The sequence below is a fragment of the Arachis duranensis genome, chromosome 2, assembly GCF_000817695.3.
Source record: "Arachis duranensis cultivar V14167 chromosome 2, aradu.V14167.gnm2.J7QH, whole genome shotgun sequence".
NCBI lineage: Eukaryota > Viridiplantae > Streptophyta > Magnoliopsida > Fabales > Fabaceae > Arachis > Arachis duranensis.
Genome location: NC_029773.3, coordinates 87,180,821 through 87,200,925, shown reverse-complemented (window position 1 = coordinate 87,200,925; position 20,105 = coordinate 87,180,821). Strand labels below are relative to the sequence as shown.

General features: G+C 33.2%; 1 protein-coding gene and 1 long non-coding RNA gene across 16 annotated transcripts in view; one reads left to right on the top strand and one right to left on the bottom strand.

Moving 5' to 3' along the window:
- The first annotated feature begins 3,889 nt into the window (after positions 1–3,889).
- Positions 3,890–20,105, top strand: part of LOC107475565 (putative disease resistance RPP13-like protein 1) — a 55,044-nt gene continuing 38,828 nt past the window's right edge. For 2 of the 15 annotated variants that reach the window (XM_052257451.1, XM_052257450.1), the window contains exons 1-4: positions 3,890–5,760; positions 12,877–14,531; positions 14,740–14,809; positions 15,248–15,343. In XM_052257451.1, coding sequence (XP_052113411.1) covers positions 4,054–5,760; positions 12,877–14,526 — 3,357 coding nt within the window. In that variant the 5' untranslated portion in view covers positions 3,890–4,053 and the 3' untranslated portion in view covers positions 14,527–14,531; positions 14,740–14,809; positions 15,248–15,343. Of the gene's footprint in view, positions 6,260–7,654; positions 7,924–8,011; positions 8,138–8,216; positions 8,845–11,347; positions 11,480–11,672; positions 14,532–14,739; positions 14,810–15,247; positions 15,344–15,614; positions 15,929–15,963; positions 16,301–20,105 lie in introns of those variants that run through there. The other 13 variants (XR_008005957.1, XR_008005958.1, XR_008005955.1 and 10 more) reach the window with 12 other exon arrangements.
- The window catches only part of LOC127744824 (uncharacterized), a 19,019-nt gene continuing 14,876 nt past the window's right edge, over positions 15,963–20,105 (bottom strand). The window contains exon 2 of the long non-coding RNA XR_008005959.1: positions 15,963–16,110. This is a non-coding gene — a long non-coding RNA (uncharacterized LOC127744824). The remainder of the gene's footprint in view (positions 16,111–20,105) is intronic.

The following is a 20,105-nucleotide window of genomic DNA, read 5'->3' as shown; positions in this document are numbered from 1 at the left end:
ACCATCTGACAATCTTATGTCGACAACGCTTTAGTTTTTGAGCTAGGATATACATGGCTGAACCATCAATCTGTTCGTGCCAAACCTCTCTAACAATCTGCCTTATTTTATCATTGGAACACCATCTTTCTTGGAATTTGAATCGGCGTTTAGATCTCTCAGTTCTCGGGTTAGAGTCTAAGAGAAGAGGGGAGTGATCCGAGCCTGATTCTGACAATCTAAGAACCGTTGCATTGGGATAGAGTTGCTGCCAATCAACTCCTACCAGGAATCGGTCAGTCTTTCCTGTATCAACTCATCACCCCTCCGTCTATTCAACCAAGTGAATGGTCTTCCGACCATACCAATATCAATCAGAGAATTATCATCAATAAAACTGTTAAAGGTTTCGATAGAAGAAGGAGATTTAACAAAGAATTATCATCAATAAAACAGTTAAAGGTTTCGATAGAAGAAGGAGATTTAACACCCCCACCTGAGATTTAACACCCCCACCTGCTTTCTCCAATTGACTAGAAATGGCATTAAAATCACCCATTAACACAACCTTACCATCAAATTATTGCGTGATTGAAGTTAATTCAGCAAACTGAGCCATTCTATGTTGATAATTTGAACTGAGATAAACACCTAAAACACCATAGGGATCATTAGATCCAGCTGTCAGAACTGATGCCGCAATGAAGAATCTACCATGTTGCAAAATCTGAACAGTGCAACCATCCCTCAATGCCATTGCCAAACCCCCTGATAATCCATCCGGATCCACAATAAACCATTCCTTGAAACCACAAGATCTTAATTTTCCTTCAACTTGTCGAGATTGATTTTTTGTTTCACAGATAAAACCAACCTCGGGGGAGTAGGATTTGCAAATCCCTTTAAGATTGTGGATTGTCACGGGTCTCCCCAAACCCCGACAATTCCACGAGAGTAGTTTCATATTTCTTTGGGTGCCACTTGAAGGCTGGCACCCTCCACCGTCATAGCATCAGAGACAATATCATTGAGACAAATTTTTTTTGAAATTTCTTCAGTACCATTACCTCCACTCCTCCGTTTGAAACCTATCACAGACTTTCTGGCAAGTTGTTTCAGGTTTGGCTTTTTGTTCTCCTTTTTAAGCTTGGATATGACGTTATTGTGTTGGACATTATTCATGGTATAGGATATCTCCAATAGAGCATTAGAAGAAGAATTAATATCAGTAGCCGTATCTGTATTTAGAAACTATCAAAAAGCCAACCAGGTGGAGATTTTTTCTTCGGTTGAGCTGGAATAGAACCATCCCGAGGTTGGTTAGGATTGAAGGAAGCTCTCTTTTCAGTTAAACGCCTACCGACTTGATCTGCCTTAAGCCATTCACCAACTTTATCTTCCTTGATATTGTTTTGGGCAGAATCATCAATAAAACATTGGCAGTTCTTAGATTCATGCCGCAATTTTGCACAATAAGTACAGAACACACCTATACGTTCATAGCGTACTCCAATTTCCAGCATTTTCTGATTAGGATCAAGCAGTTTCAGTGTATCCCTCATTCTTTTATCACTGTTCAGTTCCACTTTAGCCTTCACTATGCGTGTATCGTTGCCTCTAACTTCAAATAGAGCAACATCTTCAATTTGACCAAGTCTCCCACCCAATTTTCGTCCAACCTCAAGTGTTTTGTATTGTTCAGGCAATCCCCAAAATTGTGCCCATACAGGAAAAGAAGAGATGTGATTATCCTCCATGTTTATTGATTGCTTCCATATGCAAACATGAATAACAAAACTCTTGAATAACCAAGGTGAACCTCTCTTAATTCGAGTCACATCAGAGTCATTCTCAAAGAAAAATTAAAACTGGTTCCTGTATTTTTCGACTACTCTGAATCCTTCTGGTTTATTCCATATTGCATACAGAGCTCCTTCCATGGTACCTACGGAAAAGATCCGATCTGAGAAAATTCTTCCAGACAGGCTCCGTGTACAGGCTTAAATTCCTTCGAAAACATCTTCATAAGCTAAAACGATCATGTCATCCTCCTGATCACTATCAATTATATGAGGGTTCTGTGTCTCTGATTTGTTGCTCATGGTGTAGAGAAAAACAGAATTGGTATTTAATGATTTCAGAGAGAAATAAGATATATGGAATGGGTGAATTAGAAAACGAAATGAATTAAAAGAAGAATGAATTGGGAGAGAAAACGAAAATTAGGAACTAAGTGGAAAAGAAAGTAAGAGAAGAAAGTAGAGGAAGATAGAAAAGACTTTGACGAAGAAAAGACAAAGAAAGGTGTAACCATGGAGGCGGCGCAGTGAAACCCTAGTAGAGCGTGAACGAACTCATAGGGCGCTGGATGAGGAGTACGTACTCCCGCTGTGACTATGTTAGAGTAGTTTGTAAATATTATTAAAATTAAAGTTATTTTTTTATATTTTAATTATTTTTTAATAATAAAAATATTTTAATTTTAGTAATATTTTTTAAAATATAATAATCACTACTAGAATGATTTTATTTAAAATGTGAATATATGTTATATTAAATAGTTTAATTAAATATATTAAATTATTTTTTAAATAATTATTTTTATAAAAATACAATTTTATCAGAATGTGACGTAGTTAAATTTTTTCGAATATCTTCAAGTAAAATTGTAATTAATTCCAATTACTATTGTTAATTTGATGTTTCATTAGTTTAAATTTGAGTTTGTGTGCAATCTGAAAAAGAACTTTATATGAATAACCTACAAATTGTGTATTCACCTTTGCTTCATGTTATTAATAACTACTATCTACTATGCACCGTGCACTCTGCATGGACACTCATACGGACACAGGACACGATACGATATAGGACACGTCGACATATTAATTTTAAAATCTTATAAGATACAGGATACGCATACATATAAAATATAAAGTATTTTTTAGATAAATTATAATGATATTTTGATATTTTATTGATATTAAAATATAAATTAATTTTTTAATTATTTTTAATATCTTATTTTAATTATATCAAATATTTAAAATATTTTTTATTATAATAAGTAATAATATATACAACATTTAAATTTATTTAAAAATATATGTTAAGAATAAAATTAAACATACTAATATTTATTAAAACACAGTTTGAACACAACTATATCGAACGAGTGTAAGTAAGTATTTGTGTGCAACACACACAAACAATTCAACTAAGTGTTTGAGCTTCATACAGTACTACATAAGAAAATCAATAGCAAACAAAAGATACAAAATTAATCACTTAATCAATCCAAATTATATAAGAAAGCAGAGCCTGCAACTATAAGAAAACAAAGCTCAATGGCAATGATGTAAACTGCAAACAGCAAAGTTATCATTGTGTACTCTTTCACTTTCATTTCGACAAATTTATATTCCATGCTAAAATAATTAATAAATAAAAATTTCATTTAAAATTCCATTAAGATAAAAAGAAGCTTGAATATAATTTTTAAGATTAGTGTGATATAAATATAATTAAACATACAAAAAACCTGAAATCGTCCTACTTTGATAAAATCATCCTACAATATTGTTTTCCCCGAAAAGATGGTAAAAATTTGGACACTATTATCCCATGCTGTAATTTAATTTTTAATTTATAATCAAAATAGTCATATTTATGTAATCCATTAATCCAATATTAAATCGTCATAGTCATATAAAGCAGGTTACTGTATGAACTATGAATAGCTAATAATATCTTCCAATACAATTAAGGACCATTCACATTTGTTTTTTCTCATCAGTTGGTGGAGGATGGTCCCCACGATGTTAAAGACTTATCATTTCAATACACTTAGATTCCAAATTTCCAATAGGAAAATAAAAGTATTTTTTTTGAGAAAAAAAATTAAGAAAAAGAAATTATTGCTTCAACTCAATTATTGAAGTAAGCAACACAGCGTGTACTTGGCTAAGCTACACTGCAAAGTAGAAACTTTGCGTTCTTCAGAATTCTGAGTGTTGAGTGTATACCACAACCCACTTCCCTTACCCTTTCATATACTTTCTTGATCTTGTGAAGATGGCTGCTGAACTTGTTGGAGGAGCTTTTCTCTCTTCTTTTCTCAATGTCCTTTTTGACCGCCTGTCTGACCCTGCAATCATCAACATGATGAAAGGAAAGAAGGTTGACCAGAAGCTGCTTCAAAAGCTGGAGACCATTTTGAGTGTGGTTGAAGCTGTGCTGAATGATGCTGAGAGGAAACAGATTTCTAACCCTGCTGTCAAGAGGTGGCTTGAAAATCTCCAAGATGCTGTCTATGATGCTGATGACTTGCTGGACGAAATCGCCACCAAAGCTGCCACTCGGAAGGATCCACCACCAGGTAACTTCCTGTCTCGCCTTCTTAATTTGCAAGATAGGGAGATGGTTACTAGGATTGAAAAAATCATTGCTAGACTACAAGATATTGCAAATCACAAAGATATCCTTGGTCTAGAAAAGGCTATAAAGAATAATCACATGTCAGGGAGAATTGAATCAACCTCTCTTGTTCAAAAGTCTGATGTTTTTGTTGGTAGGGACCAAGAGAGGGAGGGTATGGTCAAGTTGTTGTTGGATGATAGTAATGATGGTGAACTATCTGTGATCCCCATCTGGGGCATGGGTGGGATCGGAAAAACTACTTTGGCTCAATTGGTTTTCAATGATGAAAGAGTGCAGCAAAGGTTTAATGTTAAAACATGGGTTTGTGTTGGGGAAGAAATTGATGTTCTTAAGGTGACTAAAACTGTGGTAGAGAAAGCAACTTCTCGTCCTTGTAACTTGAATGATTTAGATTCAGTTCAGCTTTGGTTGAAGAATGAGCTAGCAGGGAATAGTTTCTTGGTTGTTTTGGATGACATGTGGAGTAACAATTATATGGCTTGGAAAAAGTTGCTAACTCCTTTTCAATGTGGAACTGAGGCAGGGAAGCATGGAGGTAAGATTCTTGTGACAACTCGTTATGAAAAGATTGCAAATATGGTCAAAAGTCATGACCATCAAGCCCACAATTTGAGTGTGTTGAATGATGAAGATTGTTGGTCATTGTTGGCAAATCTCACCTTGCTTTCTAAAGACTGTTTAGGTTTTGAAAATGTAGGGAGAGAAATCGTTAAAAAGTGTAAAGGATTACCTCTGGCTGTTCAAACACTTGGGAGCTTACTAAGTACCAAAGATGATGAAAGGGATTGGAATGATATTTTGAACAATGAAATTTGGGATTTTTCTGAAGAGGAAAGTGAGATTCTGCCTGCGTTGAGGATCAGTTATTACCACCTTCCTTCGTACTTAAAACGTTGTTTTGTTTATTGTTCTTTGTATCCCAAGGACTATGTGTTTGATAGAGATGAATTGATGTTATTGTGGATGGCAGAAGGTCTTTTGCAACAACCAAGGAGCGGAAGCACTTTAGAAGAAGTTGGTTATCAATATTTTGATGATTTAGCTTCAAGATCATTTTTTCAACCTTCTAATAATGCTCATGTAAATTCATTTGTGATGCACGATCTCATGCATGATTTAGCGACATTCTATGGTGGCAAGTTCTATTTTAGAACCTTTGAACTCAAAAATGTACTCAGGCATGATGCCAAAACTCGTCATTTGTCATATGCCCTTTGCAGCAATGATTCAATCTCAAAGATTGTGGAAGTATGTGATAGTTTAAAGCATGCAAGGACATTGCTGAAAATCAATTTGGGTATATATCATGGATTCTCAAAGGGAATAATCGATCCTTGTCACCTTCTAGAACAAATGAAGTGCTTACGAGTTTTGTCATTTAAATCCCTCTCCCGTGAGGAAGACTTGTTGCACGACTCGATTGGTGAATTGATTCATTTGCGTTATTTAGATCTTTCTAACACATTTGTCGTAGCATTGCCCGAGTCATTGTGTGATTTGTACAATTTACAAACTTTGAAGTTGAGCAACTGTAAGAACCTTAAAAAGCTTCCCTCCAACATGCAAAATCTTGTGAATTTGCGACATCTTGATATTGAAGACACTGAACTGGAAGAGATGCCAAAAGGTATGGGAAAATTAAAAGAGTTGCAGACTCTGACTTGCTATATTGTTGGCAACCATGAAGAGAATGGGGCTGGGGACTTGGGAGAACTTGTAAATCTTGGAGGGTCATTTCGGATTGAGAAGATAGAGAATGTGGTGAACAGCAATGAAGCTTGGAAGGCAAGGATGGTTGATAAGAAATATATCAGTTCTTTATGTTTGAAGTGGTCAGCAGGTGAAGATAGTGAAATGGTTGATTCCCAAATGGAGAAAGATGTACTTGCCAAATTAGAACCTCACAAAGACCTGAAAGAACTAACAATCACGGGTTACAGGGGTACCATGTTTCCAGATTGGGTAGGGAAGTCTTGGTACCACAAGATGACTGTGTTGGAGCTGAGTGGATGCGGGAATTGTTGGGTGCTTCCTTCACTTGGACAGTTGCCCTCTCTAGAGAGCCTGTTAATTTCGAACTTGGACATGGTGAAGAGGATTGGTGGTGAATTCTACAAGGATGATGGAAGTGATCATCATCAGGAGACACCTTTCCGATCCCTTAAAACTCTTGATATTTCAAGAATGCCTTGCTGGGAGGAATGGGAGTCGTTTGAATGTGATGACGATGATGCACCATTTCCTCAACTTAAGGTGCTCATGATAAAGAAGTGTCCTAAGTTAAGAGGAGATTTGCCCACTTTCCTTCCATCTTTGAAGGCACTCTGGATTTTTGGATGTAAGCAGCTTGGTTGTTATCTGCCAAGAGCTCCCATCATACGCAAATTAAGAATATTTGGCAAACAAGAAGCAAGAATGCGGGACATAGCACTTTCCACGTTGGAACAAGTTTCAGTTAATGGAGAGCAACAGGTGGAATACGTGTTCAATGCCATGACTCACACTCAACCAACCTCTCTCACATGGCTAGAAATCTCAAACTGCTCATCAGCCATATCATTTCCAGGGGATTCTTTGCCCCCTTCATTGCAACATCTGTCCATCAAGAATTGCATGAATGTAAAATTCCCAATGCAACACCAACAACATCACTCACTACAGAGTTTAGAAATAGACAACAGCTGCGATTCACTGACATCGTTCGCATTGCTAGCGTTCCCAAATCTCAAATATCTGACAATCCAAAGACGTGAAAATTTGACCTCTCTGGAGGTGTCACAGTCCTTCCCACAATTATCAATTTCAGGCTGCTCCAAGCTGGAGAACATAAAGCTTCCTGTCTCTTTAAGTCAACTCATCATCAATAAATGTCCGTTATTGGAGGAACGCATACAGAAGAAGTACCCCCACATTTGGCCAACCATTTCCCACATCCCATACATTTATGTTAATGGGAAACGGATTCGCAATGACTCAACATCTTAAAAATGCTCTTATCATTCTATACTCTTTGGGCATGCTTAAAGAAAGATCTTGTAGAGTAATTGAGTTATTTGTTTCCAATTTCTTAATGTAGAAGATCTTAAGAATGTGTTTGGAATGACAACAATTAGAATTCACAATAATGAAATTCTTTTTCATATTTTGGAACAAATAAAAAAATTGATTCTAATTCATTCCAGAGTTGGGAATTCTCATGTTTACTGCATTTATATAATGGAATTCTTGTATGAAGTAATTATTTGCTGGATGAGTACATGGACAAGGAGCTAGGCATAAAGTTGAACTTTCTTGCACATTCAGAAACTTCAACCTGGACCACTCTTAGAGGTATAAGGCTACACTGCATTACTCTTATATTTCATAACATTTCTTATACAATATACCTTCTCATACACCTTTCATAATCATTGTGAATAAGGATTTTACTTCTGCTACATCCAAGTATGTACAACCATCACATGAGCATGGTGTTACCTATTTTAATGGGAGACAAGCAAATAAGTAAGCACAGGCATTGAATTTTCTTGTGTCTTTTTCCAATTTTCCACAAAATTCTTAGATTGTTGCTTTTTTTTTAACCCCCTGATAGCATGGAAAAACTTGGTAATTTGGAGCAAGTAATGTTGAAAGCTAGGCTGAGTGGCTGATATGATGATCTCAAAACAATGTTGCTCAACTCAAGGAAGAAGAAATGAATTCTAAGGCATTTCTTTGAGTAAGTTTTAAGTTTTGAGTAGTATTACTGTTATTTTATTATATGTTGTTGTTTTATCCCATAATTATGCATGATGCAGTCCTGAACAGGTGGCATGGCTTATAAGCAGAAACAAATGGCCATCTTTTTTTTTTTATTATTCTTTTTGGTCAGAGTGAGAGATTAGAGATTTTGGCCATAATATTATATATAAACTACATACAGCATAGACATGCTTTGTTCTAATTCTAAGTACAAATGCAATGTTTATTAGAAGGTTATAATTTTGTTAATTCAAAGATTCCGTATACTATCTTAGTATTAGTTTCTGTTGAATAAAGAAACTAACTGTGACGGCGGAAACATTTATGGTTTAGTTTCTAATGGCGGAAACTAACTGTTGAATAAAGAAATGGATGATGTGGAACAGAATTTCGCACAGACAGATAGACCAATCAAAATGCAACAAGAACGATTTCATGTCTTCATCATTTCATTCTATTTTAAGTATAGTTGATATATGGAATAATGAAATACTAGACTATATTGTGGAGCCAAGTTAAGTCATTTCATGAACTTATTAGTTTGTTCATTAGATCGTTTAAGTAATTGTCGGAGGTTCTAATCTGTGCTTGTGCATGCAGCAATTCATTGATCAACGACAAATATTTAAATATAATTCCAATTTGTGATGGATTAGTCATTTACCTTTTGGGTTAAAAAATATTGTGAGAAACCAAAAAATTAAGAAAAATCTAAATTCAATTTAAAAAATAAAATAAAAATATCATTACAAAAATTCATTACATAAAAACTAAAAAATAAATTGTGAGAAAGAAGTTTAGAAATGTCTACTTAATCATTGAATTTGAACAAAAAAGAAAACTGTTTTTTGTAAATAGTAAAATTAGAAGATGAGTGAATATTTTTACTAGATTTAGAAAAAAAAAGTGAATTGCATATGATAAAAAAAATTTGTAATTTTTTTATTGAAAAAAATATTATTCACTTTTCACTATAATATTATCCAACAAAATTATCTTGAAAAAATGACTAAAACATGTTAGATTCTATGTAACAATAACATAAAAAGCGTCTTAAGAACATATCAATATAATTTTATTCTGGATAGAATATAGTTTTTGTCCTTAATATTTAAAAAAAATAGCCATAATGTTTAATTTATTTAATTTTATTCTTAATATTTTCGAGTTCAATTTTATTTTTACCATCAAATTTTTAATAGTCAATATGTAATCAATTTTTTTCTTCTAATTTTATTAATTTTTCTCTATATTTGTCTCCGTTAAACAATATAGTTTCCCTCTAATTAAGATAAATATTAAGAATTGTTTTGTGTATTTTAAAATAGATACTAAAGTGTCAAATATTAAAAATATGAGAAACTAATATTGATAATTACTTTAGATTTTTTTTGTTAAACTATATAAATGCTTATCAACTGTATTTAAACCAAAATATGTTTTTATCTTGACTTCATTATTAGAAAATACTTATAGGTACTCTCTATAATTAAAAAATTCTTAATCGGCTCCAAATTATTTAAGTAATTAGTCTCCAATAAAACATAAAATGCAAGTCATTGCTAGACTAGAAGAAAACATATTTGCAAGATAGAAAGATGGTTACTAAAATTGAAGAAATCATTGCTAGACTAGAAGATATTGCAAGTCATAAAGTTATTCTTGGTCTAGAAAAGATTTCAATGAAGAGCATGTCAGGGATAATTGAATCAATATAATTCAGAATTCATTTTGCATCTTCCCTTAGCTCTATTTTTCTCTCTACTCTCCTCACTCACTGCATGCACTTCCCGTCCCTGAATCGAGGTTTCTACAAATCACAAATTTAATAAAATATATAGAATAGAATACACATATTAACACCAATTAGTACACTAATATATGATATAAAGTAATTCGCTAATATATAGAACTGTAACCCTCAGAAATCCACAATTTATAAAAGCTGAACCTATTTAACTCAAGGGGATATATATTATATATCTAATAAAAATAATTAATTGATGTAAAAGAAATACTTTTTTTTTTCTTTCTGACATTCAAATTTGCATAATTAACCGTATGTTTTTTAATACGACAATCAGAATTAAATTGAAAATTATTAATTACAGTTTACGATATCGTTATCTATAAATTTTTAGTTATCAATTATTAATTACTTTTTAACTACTTCTTGCTGTGAAATAGTTTTTTAATACTTTTAAATTAAAATATATGATTGAAGATCTCTTAAGAGTTAATTAGTATATGCATTGCACTGAATAATTATTCAAATAAATTCTTAAAAACTTTTAAAATTAGACAATTTAATCCTTACATTTTAAAATATACAAATAGTCTCTGATATCTATTTTCACAAAAAAGATACATATTAGAGACTAATTTGTGTATTTTAAAACTTAAACATTGAAGTGTCAGATATTATAAATTTCAGTAATTAATTTGAATAATTATTTTAGAATTTTTTGTTAAACTATGTAAATGCTTATCAACTGTATTTAAACCAAAATATGCTTATCGTGATTTTATTATTAAAAAATACTTATAATAATTTTCTATAATTCGAAAATTTTTAACAAATCTTAAATAATTTAAGTAATTGGTCCCAACAAAAAATATAAAAAGCAATTTTATGTTGAAATTATTTTATAAAAAGGTAGCAGATGCGTGCATTGTAGTATGTGACAAAATAAAGAGAAGTGAACAATTTTTTATGGTATAAGAAGCACCAGTAATGGTAGGTGGGTTAATAAATAAATGTACAAGTGGATATTGTTAAACATTTTGCAGCTAAAGATCCGTTGTTTAAAAAATGGAAGAACGAAGACCAAATGCTCCGAAAGCATCTCACAGCTTCGGAGCAAGACAATAAGAATTATAATAATATCAGCATGCACCACATTACAATAATATTTCACTGAACTGCTACCACTTTCATACTCTGTGTTTATGAGAGAATTCTGAGTTTTGAGTGCATACACAAACCGCTTCCTTTTCCTTCTTGCTCTTGTGAACATGGCTGCTGAACTTGTTGGAGGAGCTTTTCTCTCTTCTTTTCTCAATGTTCTTTTTGATCGGCTGTCCGACCCGGCAATCATCAACATGATGAAAGGAAAGAAGGTTGACCAGAAGCTGCTTCAAAAGCTGGAGACCATTTTGAATGTGGTTGAAGCTGTGCTGAATGATGCTGAGAAGAAACAGATTTCTAACCCTGCTGTCAAGAGGTGGCTTGAAAATCTCCATGATGCTGTCTATGATGCTGATGACTTGTTGGATGAAATCGCCACCAAAGCTGCCACTCGGAAGGATCCACCAGCAGGTAACTTCCTGTCCCGCTTTCTCAATTCGCAAGATAGGAAGATGGTTACTAGGATTGAAGAAATCATTGCTAGACTACAAGATATTGCAAGTCATAAAGATATCCTTGGTCTAGAAAAGATTTCAGTGAAGAACATGTCAGGGAGAATTGAATCAACATCTCTTGTTCAAAAATCTGATGTTTTTGTTGGTAGGGACCAAGAGAGGGAGGATATAGTCAAATTGTTGTTGGATGATAGTAATGATGGTAAACTATCTGTGATCCCCATTTGGGGCATGGGTGGGATTGGAAAAACTACTTTGGCTCAATGGGTTTTCAATGATGACAGAGTGCAGCAAAAATTTGATGTTAAAACATGGGTTTGTGTTGGGGAAGAATTTGATGTTCTTAAGGTGACTAAAACTGTGGTAGAGAAAGCAACTTCTGGTCCTTGTAACTTGAATGATTTAGATTCAGTTCAGCTTTGGTTGAAGAATGAGCTAGCAGAAAAGAGTTTCTTGGTTGTTTTGGATGACATGTGGAGTAACAATTATATGGCTTGGAAAAAGTTGCTAACTCCTTTTCAATGTGGAACTGAGGCAGGGAGGCATGGAGGTAAGATTCTTGTGACAACTCGTGATGAAAAGATTGCAAATATGGTCAAAAGTCATCACCATCAAGCCCACAATTTGAGTGTGTTGAATGATGAAGATTGTTGGTCATTGTTTGCAAATCTTGCCTTGCTTTCTAAAGACCGTTTAGGTTTTGAAAAAGTAGGGAGAGAAATCGTTAAAAAATGTAGAGGATTACCTTTGGCTGTTCAAACACTTGGGAGCTTACTAAGTACCAAAGATGATGAAAGGGACTGGAATGATATTTTGAACAATGAAATTTGGGAATTTTCTGAAGAGGAAAGTGATATTCTTCCTGCGTTGAGGATCAGTTATTACCATCTTCCTTCGTACTTAAAACGCTGTTTTGTTTATTGTTCTTTGTATCCCAAGGACTATGAGTTTGATAGAGATGAATTGATGTTATTGTGGATGGCAGAAGGTTTTTTGCAACAACCAAGGAGTGGAAGCATTTTAGAAGAAGTTGGTTATGAATATTTTAATGATTTAGCTTCAAGATCATTTTTTCAACATTCTAATGATGGTTATGAAAATTCATTTGTGATGCACGACCTGATGCATGATTTGGCAACATTCTATGGTGGAAAGTTCTATTTTAGAACCATTGAACTCAAAAATGTACTCAAGCATGATACTAAAACTCGTCATTTGTCATATGGTCTTCGCAATGATTCAGTCTCAAAGATCATGGATGTATGTGAAAGTTTAAAGCATGCGAGGACATTGATGCAAATCAATTTGGATAGACGTGATGATTTCTCAGTGAGAATAATCGATCCTTGTCACCTGCTAGAAGAACTGAAGTGCTTACGAGTATTGTCATTTAAATCCTTTTCGCATGAGGAAGACTTGTTGCACGATTCAATTGGTGAATTGATTCATTTGCGTTATTTAGATCTTTCTTACACATCAGTTGTAACATTGCCTGACTCATTGTGTGATTTGTACAATTTACAAACTTTGAAGTTGAGCAACTGTAAGAAACTTAAAAAGCTTCCCTCCAACATGCAAAATCTTGTGAATTTGCGTCATCTTGATATTAAAGGCACTGAACTGGAAGAGATGCCAAAAGGTATGGGAAAATTAAAAGACTTGCAGATTCTGCGTTACTATATTGTTGGCAAGCATGAAGAGAATGGTGTTGGGGAATTGGGAGAACTTGTAAATCTTGGAGGGTCATTTCGGATTGAGAAATTGGAGAATGTGGTTAACAGCAGGGAAGCTTGGAGGGCAAGGATGGTTGATAAGAAATACATGAGTGAATTATGTTTGGAGTGGTCATCAGGTGAAGATAGTGAGATGGTTGATTCCCAAATCGAAAAAGATATACTTGCCAAATTAGAACCTCACAAAGGCCTGAAAGAACTAAGAATGAAGGGTTACAGGGGTACCATGTTTCCAGATTGGGTAGGGCAGTCTTTGTACCACAACATAACTGAGTTGGTGCTGAGTGGATGCGAGAATTGTTGGGTGCTTCCTTCACTTGGACAATTACCCTCTCTAGAGTGGCTGGAAATTTCAGATTTTGACAAGGTGAAGATGATTGGTGGTGAATTCTACAAGGATGATGGAACTGATCATCATTGCGAAATACCCTTCCGATCCCTTAAAACTCTTGATATTTCAGGAATGCCTTGCTGGGAGGAATGGGAGTCGTTTGAATGTGATGACGATGATGCACCATTTCCTCAACTTGAGGTGCTCAGTATATGGGATTGTCCTAAGTTAAGAGGAGATTTTCCCACTTTCCTTCCATCTTTGAAGGATCTCGGCATTGCACGATGCGAGCAGCTTGGTTGTTATCTGCCAAGAGCTCCCATCATTCGCCAATTAAGAATATTTGACATACAAGAAGCAAGAATGCGGGACGTACCACTTTCCACATTGGAATCACTATCGATTAGTGGAGAGCAACAGGTGGAGTACGTGTTCAATGCCATGACCCGCACCCAACCAACCTCTCTCACATGGCTAAAAATCTCAAACTGCTCATCAGCCATATCATTTCCAGGGGATTCTTTGCCCCCTTCATTGCTATCTCTGTACATCATAGATTGCAAGAATGTTGAATTCCCAATGCAACACCAACAACATCACTCACTACAGAGCTTACATATATACAACAGCTGCGATTCACTTACATCCTTTGCATTGCCAGCATTCCCAAATCTCAAATATATGAGAGTCCAAAGATGTGAAAATTTGACATCTCTCGAGGTGTCACAGTCACGGTCCCTTCAAGACTTATCAGTTTCAGATTGCTCCAAGCTGGAGAACATAAGGCTGCCTGCCACTTTAAGTCAACTCAGAATTAATAAATGTCCGTTGTTGGACGAACGCATACAGAAGAAGGACCCCCACATTTGGCCAATCATTTCCCACATCTCCTACATTTCTGTTAATGGGAAATGGATTCGCAATGACTCAACATCTTAAAACTGGTACTGTTTTTCTCTCTCTATTCCAAACCCACTTCATCTTCTCCAACACCATATTCATTCTCTCCTACATAATCTTTATTTTATTCCAATTTTGTACTCCATCGAAAAACTGTTAGCTTTTTTATGATACACTATCAATTTTTGATTTTTTTTTCCTCCCCATTTAACTGTTTTACCCATTTATTTATTTCCTCTTTCTTTTTCATAGGGACATCCAATGATACACTATCTTCTGGGACTCTGAATTTGTTGGATTGGGGTGCTGCACCTCCGTTCTTGTAAGGATGCTTCTATTTCTTAATGTTTAACTCTATTTGAATTTAATGTTTAAGTTTGTCATGTACTTTGCTTTTTTACCTGTTGAAACTTAAAGGGTTCCTGGAGAATTAATTGCCATTGCAGTACAAGTTTGACATTAAAAATGCTCTTATCATCCTATACTCTTCAAAGTCTCGTGTGAAATCTGCAATAAAGATATAAGAAAATCTTTGTGACGCTTAAAGAAAGAAAGATCTTGTAGAGTAATTAAGTTATTTGTTTCAAATTTCTTAATGTAAAAGATCTTAAGAATATATTTGGAATGACAACAATTAGAATTCACAGTAATGAAATTCTTTTTCATATTTTGGAACAAACAAAAAAATTGATTCTAATTCATTGGAGAGTTCAAAATTCTCACGTTTACTCCATTTATATATTGGAATTCTTGTATGTAGTAATTATTTGCTGGTTGAGTACATGGACAAGGAGCTAGGTATATAGTTGAACTTTCTTGTTGCAAACAGAAACTTCAACCTGGACCATTCTTAGAGGTATAATCCTACACTGCATTACTCTTATGATTCATAACATATCTTACACAATATACCTTCTCATACACTTTCCATAAGACCATAACCATTGTGATTAAGGATTTTGCTTTTGCTACATCCAAGTATCAAGTATGTACAACCATCACATGGTGTGACCTATTTTAATGGGATCATAAGCAAATAAGTAAGCACAAGCATTGAATTTTCTTGTGTCTTTTTTCAATTTTTCACAAAATCCTTAGATTGTTGATGTTTTCTTACCCCCTGATAGCATGGAAAAACTTGTTAATCTGGAGCAAGTAATGTTGAAAGCTAGGCTGAGTGGCTGATATGATGATCTCAAAACAATGTTGCTCAACTCAACCAAGAATTTTTTTTTGGGTCAGTGAGAGATTAGGCATTTTCGGCCATAATGTTATACATGAACTACATGCAGCATAGACATACTTTGTTCTAATTCTAAGTGCAAATGCAATGTTTATTACAAGGTTATAATTTTGTTCATTCAAAGATCATCCCTCATTTTATTATCTTAGTATTAGTTTCTGTTGAATGAAGAAACTTACTTTGTGACAGCAAACATTTATGGTTTGGTTTCTAATGTGTTTGTTTTTGGACAGCAAGATTGCAAGAAACAAATTGGATCAAGTTGGAGTAAGCGGAATTCATGGAAGACATCATCCTCGACAAAATCAAAAGAAGAAATGGATGATGTAGAACAGAATTTTGCAAGGATAGATAGACCAATCAAAATGCAACAAGAACACCTTCAATTATTCTTTTTTTTTTTTCCTTTAAGAGTTTTCATTTCTTCATCATTTCATTCTATTTAAGGATAGTTGATATATGAAAGACTAAACTATATTATGGAGCCATCTTATTGAAATCTAACTCATTTCATGAACTTTATATGTGTAAGTTAAGCTAATTGATTATTGCAAGTGAAATAATGAAATATCTCCCAAATTCTAGTAGGCAGGAGGTGTTGAGGATAAATAAGAGATGAAACTAGTTGTAGTGTGAGGCATGTGATTAGAAGTTAGTTGTGCTGAGTTAGTTTGTTAGAAGGATAATTAGTTGTTAGAAAAATCTGTTTCAGCTATGACTATAAATTCAAGAGAAAACCTACTCTGTAATGTAGTTTTTCAGAATCAATGAACTCAATTTCTCGTTCTCTTCTCTTCTCTCTTCTCTTCTCTCTGCTCTCTACTCCCTTTCTCTCTCGCTCTTTGTTCTCTTTTCAGATTTAACAGAGTTTTCTGATACGGGACAAAGCGAAATATAGTGTAGGGGTTTAAAAATGTTAATTTTACTTTATGAGTATCTTAATTTGTTTTTGAATATGCGTTCCTTCTAAATTATTTTTATTATAGTAAATATATATTTTATATTATTAGAGGTGCCATTTTTATTCTTATTTTACCATATTTATTTTTTTAGTTAGGAATAATAAGTGTGCTTATAGTAATTTTTGGTGTATATATAATATTAGCTATTATTTTATGTAATTAGTTTAAAAAGATTTATATTTAGAAGAAATATAGATTTGTATAGCAAATAATATGATGTACATAATCCATATATTTTTAAATTTGTAATCAGAAAGTATTTGTTTACTTTTATATATTATATCTAATAATTTAATTTGGCCTTAAACAATCAAAATATTGACAAGTTATTAGTTCAAATATAAAATTTAATAGGCTATATAAAAAGTACTTTAATATTCAACTTGGTTATTGTTAATAGGTATTACTTAAAAATAATAACAGTATACTAACTAATTTATTGGTAAAATAATTTTTTTAATTAAGTTATCAATACATTCATTATTAAAACACTATATATCTTTTTACTAATAAATTATCAATGCCCTAATATTTTAAATATTTTTCTTAAACTTAATTTGTAAATGTCAGTCCCTATATATTTTGTCTAACTCCACCTCTGCAAGCGGGACTACTAAATTTGTGTTACTTATTTCTAGGTCATAGTCAAAGAATTTCATGAATTTTAAGTTGAGTTTTGAACTTTGATACTAAAAAAATATCAGCTGGTCAAGAAAAATACTCTTTTTTGTTCATTTATCAAATTTTTTTTTTATGAGTTAACGTTGAAGCAAAAGCCAAGTATCCAAACACTTTAAGATGACTAATATTCGTATCTTTACCAAATAAGATAGCATAAGGGGTTTTATTTTTTAAAACTGGAGTTGTAAGTTTATTAATTAAATGAACAGCTAAACCAATAACAAAATTCTAAAAAATTTTTTAGCAAAGACCATTGAAACATTAATGCTCTTGCAATGTTAAGAATATGTTGGTGTTTTCGCTCAACAATACTATTTTGTTGAGGTGTCTCAACACATGATGTTTGATGCACTATACCCTATAAATTATAAAAAACATCAAGTTTAAACTCAGGACCATTGTCAGTTCGAATAATTTTTACTTGAGAATTAAAATGTGTTTTCACATAGGCAACAAAATTCTGGACCAAACTGTTGGCTTTTGACTTTAATTTCATGAAATAAATCCATACAAATATGGTTTTATCATCTACCACAGTTAAAAAATATTTATAACCTTGTAGAGAAATAAGTGACATTAGTCTCCAGATATCTATATGTATTAAATTAAAACTGTTTAAACTTGTTGTTTCACTAAGGGTATATGGTAATCGTTTTTGCTTGGCATAATGGCAAAAATCATATGGTTTAGAGCAAGTAGATACAGAAAACTGCACACAATGATATATTTGTTTGATAATATCAAATTTACTTTGGGGTACATGACCCAATCTAAAATGGCATAAATTCTCAATAAAAAAATTTGAAGTTTATGTAACCAAATTTGCTGTCCTGAGATTAGAAGAAAGTAAAATCTTGTCCCTATGACTTTGCATGTCTAAAATCCTAGTACTCTTATTATATGTTATTTTTTCATGTTGTCCTTATATGCTAATTCTAATGCAGAAAAATCTAACATGTATAATCCATGCTTTACTCTAGCTGTGCCAATCATCTTTAAAGAGGTCCGATTTTGTATTTTACAAAATTTATCAGTAAAAATACATTTGCAATGCAGGCCTTCTGTAAGTTTGGAAATAGATAAAAGATTAAAGTTAAAACTTGGTATGTACAGCACATCCGTGAGATAGAATGTAGCTGAAAATACCACAGTTCCACTTATAGTTACAGTTGTGTGTGTTCCATCTAGTAATTTTACTAGAATTGGTCTAATATGTCTAAAATTTGTAAAAAAATGCAATGAGTGTAATACATGATCAGTAGCTCCTGTATCAAGCACCCAAAAATTTGAGAAAAAACTTTTTACTGACAAAAATCGCGCAATATGAGAGCTCATGCAAAGTTTATAAGTCTCTAAAGGTATACCTACACTCCCTGCATTTGATTGATTGACATCTCTCACATTTGTTCCTTGAAAAAACTGTGTACACTCCTGCCGAAAAAAAGTAAGCAGTGCCTCTCTCAAATTCTGATTGAATTGGGATTGACCATCAGCTTCTTTGTCCTGCTTAACATTATGGGTGCTGCTCTCTTCAATTCCAGTAGCAATATGATTAACCATAACTCCATTGCTAGTCTCTCGTGGCCATTTATACCTTTGTAGATGAGGTGAAAATCCATGTTTGTGATAACAAGTATCCACAAGATGCCCTACTTTGTGACAATAAGAACAGGTCTTAGGTGTTGAATTCTTTCCACCTCTACTTTCACGAGTTTCTCGTCCTCTTTCTCTAGAAACGCTGTTTGGATTATTGTTGAAATTATGAACTGAGTTGCCCAAAGTTGAGTGTAGGAAGTAAACGCTTGCTGGATCTGCAAGTAAATTGGTACTCGATTGTGGCTGCAAACTCGATAGTTGGCTTATAATGCGAGCTAGATTTTGAAGCTGAAAGCTCTCATGTGAGCCGTCCCCCGACATTAGGTCAGAAGGAGCGTTGGCCATTGATGCTAATTCAATGTTCTATTTGTATCCAAAAGTTTCACTACTTTTACGATCCTCCACGCTCATCGCACCATGAAAAAATCGTGATCTGGATCTGATTTTATTGAAGAAAATAAAATTGAAGTGGAAGAAGAAGACTCAAAAGAAGTGAATTTGTCATATGAACAAATACATAACCTAAAATTGAAAAAAATCACAGTACTATAGAGTACATATTGTTATCCACTATTTATAGCTATTTGAAAATTAATCTTACTAAAACCTAACACAATATGGTAAATAAATTAACTATAGTTATGAGGTTATTACTATTGCTAGTTTTAACCTCTAACCAAAACAAACTTTTCTATCATTCTAACTAAAGTTACAAAAACAAATATTATCAACAAATTATTCAACCATAATCAGTTACAGCTTGTTTTTGTGAGCCATTAAATATCAGTTTAATATCATCTCTAACATATACAAATAATAAATACACCAAACATCTCTTTTACATATTTAAAAAAAATAAAAAAGAATAAATGCATGAATTACCACCATTGTCATGTATTTAAGGCATCACCTAGAAATACCACCAGAAACTAAAGGAGGTAGTTGAATGGGGACTTATTTAATTAAAAAATATTAGTATTTTTAATTTTATTGCTTATTTTTTAGATATTAAAAATTATTAATATTTAAGTTGGACTTGATTTTTATTTATACTAGACTAAATACTAAATAAATTTTAAAAAAATTAAATCATACTTAATAATTTATTACTATTAATTATTTTAAAAAAAGTTGAG